Below are 13710 nucleotides of genomic sequence, written 5' to 3'. Positions count from 1 at the left end.
CTTAACAAATGCTAGCCTCTGCTTCTTCCCTCTTCTACCTCTAGTTTCTCCTTTCTTCCCCTTTGGGTTAGCGGTAATTCTTAATTCCAGTTATACAATCAAAATGGGAACAAAAATAGAAAATACCTGTGACCCAACATCAGAGACTGTAATTTAATTGATTTGGGATCAAGCTTGGCTGTGAGGTGTGGGCAAGAGGTGGATGGAAAAGACCACAATTAGAATTTACCTCTTGGGAGATCCAGTGCTGCTCCTCCGACTCCTTGCCGATGTCTGTGCATGAAGGCATCATGTAGCATAAGGACTGTGCTATGCACTCCCTCCTATTCTTTCTTCCCTGTCGAAGCTTGGTCTGCCTTTATTGTTCTCTAAGATTTTCCCAAGTTCAGGTCAGAAGAAGAAGCTGTTTTGGGGAGGTCAGGGCAGGGGTGAGGGGAATGAGCAGCTCTCCATGTTGCGGGAGCTCTTCCCAAATTCTCAAGTCAGTTCCTTTCCATAACTTTCTTCCATGAAGGAACCCTCCTTCCCGCATGAGAAGAGCCTTATTGATAGGGAAGACACAAGGAACAGTGACCAAGGGGCTGGGCCTTTGGTTCTGCTTATGCTCCTGAGCACACTGGCACCCATTTTGTTTACCCTCTCTTCTCTCTGTATAATTTCCTGCTTTATTTGGAGTTCAAAAATGTAGAATTAGCAAGTGTTGGCTGTCCTGAACAGTCTAGAAATTGAGCATTTATATAAAGTTTGAAGAGACCTCATGAGATTTTGACATAGTGGTTCAGAAAAGATGGTTTGTTGAGAATATATGCCAAATATTTGGGTGCATACCTCTATAATAGGCCTGACCTGATCTGGACACATTGATCTGTGTAAAATATAATATACTCTGGCATGTGATTAGAATTCTCAGGACTTTTCTTGATATCTTCCCCTTTTTTTGGGGGGGGGAGGGGCAGTTATTCTATCATTTAGTATTGTTCTACTGAAATAAAAGTAAGGTGATAGTTACTCGCTATGGAATGCTATTAGGCCACAGATGTGAAGGGCATAGACATCACCTGATGTGGGGAGATGTGCATGCACATTCTCTCCAAGTAGGGATAACAGAATAATGCAGAGATTCTTTAGGTTTGTTTCCAGAGAAATCTTGTCAGATACAACAGACTTAGATTGATTTTCTTCTGCTTTCACGAGGAGTTTAGGAAATGAATTTAGAAGTTCTGAAGTGATACTTTGATAACATACCATACACTGAGATTCCATAAGTAACCTATATGGTAAATGTACTTTGGAGACTAACCTAATACTGGGTGTGAATGGACACTGCAAGATGGTATAGAGAAGCCTTGAACTTACATTTTGGGCAAGATGGAAAAAATAATAGTGGATGGAAATGGACAGAGGAGTTCAGGGGTTCTTACCGGGTGGAGAATAGATGTCAAGACATGGATATCTAGATTCTTATGCAAACTAGATAAGTACTTATATTATATTGATACTATGGGAAAAGTGGACTGAATTGGTGTGACTAAGATGAGGATTTGAAACGTGGTTGGGGTCAGATGGTGAAGGGCCTTGTTTTCATGAGAAGCTTGGACAGACAAGTGTCTTCCTGGAAAATTACGTTCATCCAAAGGAGAATGTTCAAAATGATATGGATTATGAAAAACCATTTATTACGAAGAGTAATTAAATGTATTTTTGTTATAGAAAAGGGAAAAACAAAAGATAAAGCAATGACCCTCAAATAAAACTGGGATTAGGCTGGGATCTATTGTTAAGGAAAATAGAGAGACACATGTTAGAAGGAACTTTCTACCTTGTAAGAAGGGTCCTACCATAGAGTATAGATCTTTAGTTTTCTAATCTTGTTCTGTGGAACCCCAGCATCCAAGGAGGTACTTTAAAGGCCACTATGGGGGAAGGGTACATGACAGGTTGGGCTCTGGATCCCGGTGCTGCTCCGGGGAACAACATATTTCATATCTGTTGGAGTTTGTTTTGGGGAGGACAGGGAGTTCTGCTGGGAAAAAAACAAGACTGGAAGAGGCTGAAGTGAGTCTCCTTAGTCTCATTTTAAGGTATTCTAGCTGAACTAGGTCGAACACCTTTGTTTTGGTTACAGAAGTAATTCCTGTTTTGTTTGGGAGATTGACTAAAAGTCTAGGGTTCCTATAAGATTTTTTAGGCAGTGAAGTAGAACATTGCAAAAATTCAATTGTTTAGGATGCAGGATACAGTTACATATGTTATTAATGACCATTAGATTTTCTGACCAATCCATAAAAATGACTATTAAAAATACTGATTTTAATTCATAAAGTAACAGCTTTAAATGTAATGACTACCAGAAAACAATAGTGCTGTGGTAGTAATAATGAAATAAAACAAAAAAATGGGGGTGAGAAGTTCCTTTTTTTATTAAACTTGGATTATGCTACTAACAGCAAATACTTTTAAAGGATGATGGGGGTGCCTGGGTGGCTCAGTTGGCTAAGCATCTGACTGTGGCCCAGGTCATGATCTCGTGGTTTGTGAGTTTGAGCCCGGCATCGACCTCTGTGCTGACAGCTCAGAACCTGGAGCCTGCTGCAGATTCTGTGTCTTCCTGTCTCTCTGCCCCTCACCTGCTCATGTTCTGTGTGTCTCTTTCTCACTCAAAAATAAATAAATATTTTTAAAAAATTTTTTTAAATAAATAAAGGATGATGAAGTTGTAGTAATTCTAAAGGGAATTGCCAAGTGCTTTCAAGGACTGAAATACTGGCTCTTCAGTCTTGATAGCTAAGATTACTTTACTAGGGCTGCATAGGCTGGATGGCTTGAACAGCAGAAATTTATTTCCTCACAGTATGGAGGCTGGAAGTCCAAGATCAAGATGTCAGCAGGGTTGTTTTTTTCTGAGGCCTGTCTCCTTGGCTGGCAGAGGGCTGGCTGCCTTCTTGCTGTGACCTTACATGGCCTTTTCTGTGTTTCTGGGCATGCCTGGTATCTCTTCTTTTTTTTTTTTTTTTTTTTTTGGTATCTCTTCTTATAAGAACACCAGTCTTACTGGATTAGGACCCTATCCTTATGACCTCATTTAACCTTAATTACCTCTTTAAAGATCCTGTCTTCAAATAAGTCACACTAGGGATTAGCACTTCAACCTATGTATTTTGAGGGTACACATTTCAGTCCATAACAACCGATGAATTGATAAATTGTGGTATTTCCATACTATGGAATGTTACTCAGCAATAAAGAGAAACAAAATATGAACACATGTAACAGCATGGATAAAGCTCAAAAACATTATTCTAAGTATAGGAAGTCAAACACATTGATTGTATTAATATGAAGTTGTAGAAAGGGCAAACAAAACAGTACAGAAAGCAGATTAATGTTTGCCAAGGACCATGGTTTGGGGGATTGGGTCAACAGCAAAGGGGCACAAGGAAGTTTTTTAGGAAGATGAACTGTTCTGTAGGATAGAACTCAGTGGTGACACAACTATATATAATTATCAAAACTGGCCAAACTGTACATTTACAGGGAATTAGTTTTACTGAATGTAAATAATACCTCAACTTAAACAAAGAATAAATGGTTTAGAACCAATGTGGACTGGATTCAGTCCCAACTTTGCATAGCTGAACAGCGTGGAGCCCGTCATCCTTTCTGGGCCTCCGTTTACCCATCTGAAAACGTATATTATGATAGCTGCTCATGTTACTTTTTAGGATTGCAAATTGAATAGAAAGATTCGTCTGAGAAAAATGGGTAAGAATCAAAATGAGAAGACTAGGAGGAAGAGATTTTAAAACAGTCCAAATACTTTATGTGAATATAATAGTTGAAAATGTATCCCATCCTTTCAAGCATCGTTTTTACATGTAAGTTCATATTGTTTATGGAAAAATTGATCTCTTTTCAATTATAATTTGCCATATCTGAGAATCATTGGGCTAAAACTGTCTTCCCTGTCATTATAAAGACAAAGATAGAGAAGGAGCATTTATGGAACAAACTCTATCACTCCTGCTTTTTGGGAATTAATCTCATACAGAAGGGGGAGCATTTTTGTACTACCTTTGAGATCTTAACCCATCTTAGGTGGAGTTTTTTGCATGACTAATACTTAGACGGAAGCTGAAAGGGACCATTAGATGTTTGAATAGAATTTAATTTTACATACTGAAATGGTATTCAAAACATAAGTTCATAAGGTGTTTTTAAGAAACTGATTTTATAACAAGGAAAGTAATTAACAATTTGTTCCTGCAGTTGACTTTTAACAGTCTTGGCAAATATTTCCAAGCCAGTTTTTTAAATGTTGTACTAAGGTCTTTATCTTGTTCATTTGTTTTATATCAGTATAGCATCCTAGGGACTGCTTAAGTTCCTGAAATGGTGCATGCTACTTTGATACACAATAGAACAGAGATCCTTCTCTCTCTGGCCCTCTTCCCTTTGTCTCTCTATCTCATTTTTGAACCTCTGTGGTGGAATCTGTATATGATGTTACTTTGCTTAGAGAAACTTTAAGTTTGGGTGAATCTATGTAGCTGAAGAATTAGTTTAGGTTTTAAATCAGATCATAACATGCCCTTGAGGAATCACTTGTATGACTGCAGCCATTTAAGACCCAAGTGTAGGTCAAGTCATAAGAGTAACAGGTAATTCATTTTACTTTATTGCCTCATATGCTTAATAAACCATAACATTAACATGAGAGTACCATTCACAATGTACTAGTCATTGATCATGTAAACTTATTTTTAGAGTAACTCTGTTATATCTCATTGTAAAGTACATGTACCTTTTTATATTTATTCTGATACATTAAAAATCTTTAATTTTTCAATTTTGAATTATTCAAATTTATGACTTTTTAAAAAGATTTTTTTATTTTTAAGTAATCTCTACACGAAACATAGAGCCTGAACTCACAACCCTGAGATCAAGAGTTGCATGCTCTACTACAACTCTTACAGCCAGGCGCCCCCAGATTTATGACTTAAAGACTATAAAAATGTTAGCATTATGGACTTTCTCCATTAATCTTATAACCTTTTATCCCAGTGAATCAATTTAAAAATAAAATTTTTGTAATGTTTTCATTTTTATTAATAGAACTATAATATACATCCAAACAATGCACAGATCATAAATATATAACTTGATATACTATTACAGATTGAACGCACCCATATAACCAGTACCTGGATCAAGACCAAAACATTACCATCACCCCAGAACCCCCCTCAGTCTGCCTTCTAGTTAATACCCTTAGCCAAGGGTAACAACTACCACAATTTCTAAAAATTAAATGTAATTTTTTGTGAGTTCTAAAAGTAATATATGTGAAACGGTGAAAAGAACTTTATCTGTAATGATGATGATGATTAAATAAGAATTAAAGTTCTTAGAGGCACTGCTTAGGATACATATCATGTCTTATATCTGGTATAAATCCATACTAGCATATAATGTACTATACAAATGGAATTAGTCGTATTTACTCCCCCCCGCTTTTTTTTCTATGTGGGATCATTTTGTGCAGACTCATGATAAGTTTATGTATTCAGTATTCTTGTTTAAAAATCATATTTGTTCTCAAGAGAAGGCATTACTTTTGTGTTCCCAGATTTCTCTCCTTGGTGTTCATTTCATTATATCTCCCTTAGGGAAGAGTTTGACTCTAATTAGTCTATTTGCAAGTGGCCCTCGTATGAGCAAATCTTTAATCACCCAACAGAGGTGGCATACATTCTAAAGGCCATCAAGGCATTTGTTACTCCTTCCCTTGATTACACACACAGCTAACAACATATATTTGTTGAATACCAACTTGGTATAGAGCATTCTACCAGGTGCATTAGAGGATAGTAAAAGATATACAAGATAATGACCTTGGTCTCTAGGCATTTAACAGTATAGTGAGGTGGTTGCAAGTGTGGACTCTGGAGCCAGAATGCTTAGATTCACCACTCACCACTTCCTAGCTGTAAGATTTTAGGCAAGATACTTAATTTAGTGTCCCATTTTCTTCATCTATAAGAAGAGGCTAATAAGAATTCTTATTTCATAAAGTTATGGGGTATATTAAATGACATTGATACGTGCAAAGCTTTTGAACTGTTCTGGAACATAGCAAGTACTAATTAAGTGTTAGCTGCTATAATAATAATCACCATAGGGATGATAGATAAAATTCTGAAATTAGGACCAGGGTTGCACATAATTAAATTACACAATGAATGATGAAAACAAATTGAAGCTTCTCACAAAACTGCTTTAAATTGGTTGCCTATCCCTTATGCTGTCTTGCCCCTGTATCAGTCACCAAGCTGACATGAACCAATTTACTGTCTTTTTGATAAGAAATGAAAAAAAAATCCATAAAAATCATGAACTGTTTAAAGAAGCTTTGATTAAAACTCCCAAGTATGCTTTTGCAAGCCTTACCCATCTCCTCAGCTCAGAATGCTCCTCCTCACCCCCGAGACTGACTGGATCTATTCACTTCATGTTCTCTATTACCTGAAAATTTGGCAGTTGAAGACTCGAGTGAACAGCATTCTCCTTATCCTTTGGGGTGTTAAGGTCTGATGAGTCATTTGTACCTTGGTATTGTAATCAGATTCTTTTTCATTTGAGCATCTGGCCAAAAATCAGATATAATGAAAGCATGGGAATTTGTTGTTTGGGAGAGAAATGAGTAATTTTGAAATACAGAATGTTTTATTTCCTCTCTAAATAGAGGTTTGTGGTGGGGGTTTTGGGCAGTATGACATCATTGGGGATGGGGGAAGGGACAAAGAAATAGGTGTACAACATCAAAGCATACTTAATCTCTTAAGCATACAAAGTCCTCTTAATCTAATAGTGCTGTCTATTAGTATTAACTCATCCCTATTATTATAAATGAAGTAGGCTTTTGGGGGGCCAAACTAGGAAACTACCACTTACTGCATGGTAGTTATGTAAGGAGATGAATTTTACATGGGGAGATATTTATGCAAGTATATTTATGTGGGGAGATGAATTCCAGGTTCCCAACAATGAAAAGGATAAAAATTCCTTAATTTTTACTTTTTTTGGAATGCGTCCCTTTTGTAAGTGATGTAAACAGTACTGCTGTGTAAATTCAGAAAAGGTTGTGTGGTTTTTTTTTTTGTTTTTTTAAAATTTTCTTTAACATTTATTTATTTTTGAGACAGAGAGAGAGCATGAACAGGGGAGGGTCAGAGAAAGAGGGAGACACAGAATCTGAAACAGGCTCCAGGCTCTGAGCTGTCCGCACAGAGCCGGACGCGGGGCTCGAACCCACGGGCCGCGAGATCATGACCTGAGCCGAAGTCGGACGCTCAACCGACTGAGCCACCCAGGCGCCCCAAGGTTGTGTTTTTTTTAATTGAAGGTTATAGTGATGGGAGAAGTTAGGGAGAAAGTAGGGCTTGAACTGGAAAATTCTTTTTAATATTTATGTAATGGGAAAGTGAAGGGGCCAAATGTGTGTAGGCGAGGGTATGATGTCTGAAGAAAAGTGGGAACTAGTGGGCCAACTGGTATTTCAACTTTCTAGCTGAAAAGTCTGAATTGTTTTTCTAGGAGAGAAATCGTTTTCTTCAGTGCTACCTTATACTGCAAATGTAACCGCAAATTATCACTGCTTCTTGTTTTGATTTGTTTTAAGCTAATATTATAACATGTCATTGACGCTTTAAAAATGGATTAAATAGAGTTCTCATTTGTTTTATAGAACCTGAGTTTTCAAATTCGAAAAACTTTCTACTTTGAAAGTTATTTTAGATGACAGGATCTCCTTGCAATATATATATATATATATGATACCATAGTCTAGCTCTAGTAAATGTTGTAATAATGCATTCTGTGGGCCTTGAGTTTTGAAAGGGAAGAAAATCTTCAAAGCACTTTATTTTTCAATATGCCCTGGGATGTACCCAGTACTTAATCCCTTTCTACTTTTTCAGTTCACTTCTTAGGTGAAAAAGATATGGTTTTCCCCCCGTTTGTGATACTGTGTGGAAAGTAAATGGGGAGACCAAAGAGACTTCACTGAAATTTTCACACAGACACATCACATTCTGTAGAACCAGAGTTAATTGTGCATTAAATTTCTATATAGTTTTTAGGGGACTCTATTTGTGGGGTTTATATGTAGGTGTGTGTGTGTGTGTGTGTGTGTGTGTGTGTGTGTGTGTGTGTGTGTATGCGCATGTGTGAAGAAATTCAGAGTGACCACCATACACTACAGTTTTTAATTTAGAATGAATGTTTTCCTTTAAAGTGATGTCTGATGGTAATACAGCACAAATGAAGATTGATTAATCAGAAAAAAATTTAAAAGAACTCTGTCTATATCTGATACAGATAATGGACCACAGCATAAATCCTTATAAGACTATGTAACTTAAGCACCCATTGTATCTTTGTCAGTGGCTGCCATATCCAGGTGAATTTCTCTTTAAGATTATGTTTTAACTTGTGCTTCATAAAGGTTTTTCTTTTTTTTTTTTTTAAATATATTATCTCTGCAGTCGAGTTGAACAGTATCTCCAGATTAATTCTGAAAATACTTAGGAAAGGTTTATGTGAATATTTTTTTATTTCTAAATTCACCATTTTGATAAAGATACCCATGGTTTTCTTCTGTGTTTACATGCAGCCAGGAGCTATGGGCGGAGACGAGGTAAATTTTTTAATGAGATCTTTTGCTTGCCAAATTGTGAGTAAATATGAGTGTGTGTGTGTTTATACCTGTGTGTGTGCAAAACAATAATTATTGTGTGGTATGATGTTCTAGCTTATTTTAGCAAAATAATTCTCATCACTTTCATTATAGTTGTTTTTTGTTGTTAGTTGGTAGTTTGTTCTTTTAATCCTAATATAGACATAGCAAAGACTATTTCTACCTGGAAATTTTTGTTATGTGATTTATTATGATCTTGAGAGAATAAAGGCCAAGCATAATTTTGTGTGTGTGTGTGTGTGTGTGTGTGTGTGTGTGTGTGTTTTATCCACTGTGCTCTTTTCATACTATTTAGAAAGCAAAAGTTAGGTTTTAGAGGGCAGTTCTTGATCTTAGTAGATTTACTGGTGAATTCTTTAGTGTTAATCCAGAAGCAGATTTACCTTGAAGGTAAAGAAGCTTAAGTTGTAGGGACCCTCACTTTCTTTCTTTTTTTTTTTTTTTTTAATTTTTTTTTCAACGGTTTTTATTTATTTTTGGGACAGAGAGAGACAGAGCATGAACGGGGGAGGGGCATAGAGAGAGGGAGACACAGAATCGGAAACAGGCTCCAGGCTCCGAGCCATCAGCCCAGAGCCTGACGCGGGGCTCGAACTCACAGACCGCGAGATCGTGACCTGGCTGAAGTCGGACGCTTAACCGACTGTGCCACCCAGGCGCCCCGGGACCCTCACTTTCAAGGGGACTCCCTCTTTACCTTATTTTTGTGTTCTTTTTCTTGAAGCAGATCCCCAAATTGTATAGGCTCTAAGCCCCATAAACTTGCATTGTCTCCTGATCCCACCCAAACAAAATAATACTGCTTTTATTTGTATAATGCCATTACCTTTCTACAGCATTTTTCTATCTGTAATTCATTCAAATAATTTTATTAAGTTGGTAGGGTAAGCCTAATGTAGTGTTTTGAAGGAGTATGAGATTTAGGGTCAAAGACCTAGTTTGTAATCACTGCTTTATTGCTTCTGTCTGGTATCTTCATCTGTAGATTATGAGGTAATAAAGCCAATCTTGTCCAACTTTAGTGTTAGTGTTTAGTTTAGTGTTAGTTTAGTGTTAGTGAAGTTATAGTGTAAAAAATGGGAGAGGAAAACCTATTTGTGTACACTAAAAGCATTCCACCAGTATAAGCTGCTTTGGGACTCACTTGCAGAAGCTGGGAGAGATGAAGTGATTTACTTGCTATGTGGTCTCAAGTTAAAGTCAGAGCCAGATCTGGAACCTTTGTCTTTTGGTTGCTTATTGAGTGCTGTTTACCTTTCATCAGGCTATCTCTGATGTTGTAATTGAGTTTTGAAGAGAAGTTAATAATATTACATTCATAGTATTTTATTATTGATTCCACAGTAAATATTTGTTGAGTAGATGGATATTGGCAGAACCTAATAAGTATTTGAACTACCATTGAAAACTTCTTTCATGATGGAATCGTATCATCAGTTTTGTTTTCAAATCGTGGTGAAGAAAAACATTTGTGTAGTTGATTATTTTTTAGCTGTAGAAATTACCATTTAATATTTTTAACCTTCTTGTTTATAAATTGAAAGCATAGATAATAATATTACTAGAAATCATTCTGTACTATACATATAGTTTTTCATGTTGGTAGAAAATTGATCACTCTTGAGAAGGAATAAGGAAAGGACACTTTTTAAAAAAAATTTTTTTTAATGTTTATTTATTATTGAGAGACAGACAAAGAGCGTGAGCAGGGGAGGTGTAGAGAGAGGGGGAGACACAGAATCTGAAGCAGGCTCCAGGCTCTGAGCTGTCAGCACAGAACCCGACGTGGGGCTCGAACTCACAAACTGCGAGATCATGACCTGAGCCGAAGTTGGTCGCTTAACCAACTGAGCCACCCAGGCACCCCAGGAATGGACACTTTTATACAGAAAACAGACACCATCTGGAGGGTAGACAGCAGGGACTAGTGTCTCCACTTCTTATGTACCGATCAGTTACCACATCTTGCCAGAGTTTTTCCTCTAGTGTCTCAGGCCTCATTTCTATTGTTTCTTTCTTTCTGAAACACCACTTTGTCCATGTCATGCTCCTCTTCCATTTAGGACCCCCATCATCTGGCTTCTCCCAGTTTCACCAGCCTCATTGTCTCCATTTTTTCCATCCCACCTTCCCCTATCAGTCTCCGTACTTTCCCACAGCCTGGCCATTGTAAGTACTATCCACCCTTCCTCTCATTTCCTTATCTAAAGCCTATCCTTAGTTCATGCATTTATGCCGAATTTAAGCCTTCTCTCTCCCAGGAAGCCTTGCCCAGTGCCTTGTAGGCAGCCTTTTCCTCTGCTTCTACTGTCTTACATTCTTCCTGTTTTTTCTGTACATTCTGATTCTTCCACTGGAGAGAAGTTCTTTGAGGACAATTGTGTCTTATGCCTAGTACTGTGACCTACATGTAATTAGCACTTATTAAATGTTTATGGATGAGGATTGTTTTTGAAGTAACACCCTACATCTATGCAGACCAGAGTATAGCATCATATTTTTAAACAAATTATTTTACTTTTGCAAATCATAGTATATTAAATACCAGACATCAAGAATATTAAGATCACTTGTAATTTCTAAGGTCCTGAAAAAATTACTCTTCTATTTTCTTGTTACCTTCCCCATATCTATTTGTAAAGTTTGACTTAATTGTTTTCACAAGCATGGTCGTATTTGCATCAAGTGTTATGCTAAACACTGCCTAGAATGACTTGGTCCCTGCTCGCTGTAAGTGTGTAGTTTGCTAGTTGTCAATGAAGAAGATAATAATGATGAGAGAGTGTGTGTGAGAGAGAGAGAGAGAATATTAAAAGACTGAATGTTGACTTTCTGTAATGACAAAAGACCAGGTAGAGAATTTTCGTTCCATGCTTTTATCTAGTCTTTTATTTCCAAAGCTGAAAAAGAAGTCATCTTACTTAAATGTAGTGACATAGCCATGTGAGATAGGGCAGGTGTACCACATATTTATTCTCATTTCCTAAAATATATACTCATTTGGGTCACTGCTGCATAGTATAAATTTTAAAGTGGCAGATTTCCTCATACTCGTTTATTTGTGTGATCAGGGATTATATTAATTATTGATTTCTTTCCTCTAAAGTTTAGACTTTCCCACAAAACCATAAAAAGTGAGCTTGCTGGAATTTAAATAAAGATTTAAGAAAACTCATTGATGTATGGCACTTTATGATTAAGATTTAGCTATAACTCATTCTATGCATTACATATACATGTTGGTAAATATTTTAGGAGTAGAAAGCAAAGGGAATTATTTGTGACAGTTTTGAGATCTCTCAGTAAGGATTAGGCCAGTGGAATCTTTCACCTCTCCTAATACACCTGGGAAAGTTTTCTGGAATAGGTAGAATTTCAGGAACTATTTGGATAATGGAAGAGGAATGGGAAGCAAACGTTTCCAGGTATGTGATTCAACTTAAAAAAAAAAAAAAAAAAAAAAAAAAAGCTTCAAGGTGAGATTGGCATGGCCAGATCCTTGGAGCCTATGTCTCTGAGTGTATGCATTGGGAGCCAGCTGGAGAGGAAAATTCACAGTGAAATGGTCTGTGATGCCCTGATGAAGGGTTTTTGAAACAGAGGGTAAGACTCCTAGACACAGATATGTCCGGCTTTAGGAAGAGGGTTTCATGATCAAGTAATGAAAACAGGAGAGTGGTTGGACATCAGCTGAAGGCTTAGATAGGAAAAAAGTCCTGGAGGGTAGACCTTGGCAAATCAAGCACTTCCAATAGTGTAGTTGAAACAGAAGTAGGGAGGCAGAATTAGATGTGTAAGAATAGGACTACTTGGCGATGAAAAAGAATGAAATCTTGCCATTTGCAACAGTGTGGATGGAACTGGAGTGTATTGTGTTAAGTGAAATAAGTCAGACAGAGAAAGACAAATATCCTATGATTTCACTCATGTGAAATATATATATGTGGAATATAAGAAACACAACAGATGAGCATAAGGGAAGGAAAGGAAAAATAAGCTAAAAACACAGAGGGGGGCAAACCATAAGAGAATCTTATACAGAGAACAAACAGGGTGGCTGGACGGGAGATGTGTGGGGTGATGGACTAAGTGGGCAATGGGCATTAAGGAAGGCACTTGTTGGAATGAGCACTAGGTGTTATATGTAAGAGATGAATCACTGGGTTCTGCTCCTGGAACCAGTACTACACTGTATGTTAACTAACTTGAATTTAAATAAATAAGTTAAAAAAATTTTTTTAATGTTTATTTATTTTTGAGAGAGAGACAGAGCATGAGCAGGGGAGGGGCAGAGAGAGAGGGAGACACAGAATGTGCAGCAGGCTCCAGGCTCTGAGCTGTCAGCACAGAGCCCAACAAGGACTTTAACTCACAAACTTTGAGATGATGACCTGATCATGACCTGATCATGACCAGTCGGATGCTTAACAGACTGAGCCACCCTGGTGCCCCTAAATAAATAATTTTTTTTTTAAATTAATGATTATATATAAAGTATTTAAATATCCAAGTGTATTTCCCATTATACCCATTTTTGTTTTAAAGATGTGTTTCATTAGACAGATGTTGATTTATCTTCCCATATTCCCCTATAGAATCAAAATGATTCCAAATAATTTTAATATTTTTTTCTGGAGTATTCTGGCATTCTATAAGCTTTGATATATCTCTTCCTATACACTGCAGACCCTGTTAGAAACTAGACCAACAGGTAGTGTCATACAAGATATTTGACTACACATTTCACACCTGTTTAAAATATATGTTACCTTTTTCATATGAGCTTTTAAGGTCTCTGGGAGACTTCTGTCCATAAGTAGACATGTTGGTTCTGCCAGTACTCTTGATGTTTAACAGAATTTCTTGAAAAGCAGCAAGGAAAATATAAAATATTCTTTTAAACAATGTAAATGAGCAAATACAAAGAATGATCAGTTACTTTACTAGTTGAG

At 36.9% G+C, this 13710-nt stretch overlaps 1 protein-coding gene across 11 annotated transcripts in view; it reads left to right on the top strand.

Annotated features, from left to right (window-relative positions):
• CPEB3 (cytoplasmic polyadenylation element binding protein 3) overlaps nt 1–13710 on the top strand; it is a 195719-nt gene that overhangs the window by 88610 nt on the left and 93399 nt on the right. For 9 of the 11 annotated variants that reach the window (XM_058697163.1, XM_058697157.1, XM_058697160.1 and 6 more), the window contains one exon: nt 8675–8698. The exons of the other annotated variants lie outside the window; for them this stretch is intronic. In XM_058697163.1, the coding sequence (XP_058553146.1) occupies nt 8675–8698 (24 nt within the window). The remainder of the gene's footprint in view (nt 1–8674; nt 8699–13710) is intronic. 11 annotated transcript variants of the gene reach the window in all.

This window comes from Neofelis nebulosa, chromosome 13 (assembly GCF_028018385.1).
Source record: "Neofelis nebulosa isolate mNeoNeb1 chromosome 13, mNeoNeb1.pri, whole genome shotgun sequence".
Lineage (NCBI taxonomy): Eukaryota > Metazoa > Chordata > Mammalia > Carnivora > Felidae > Neofelis > Neofelis nebulosa.
This window is presented reverse-complemented; position numbering and strand designations above follow the sequence as displayed.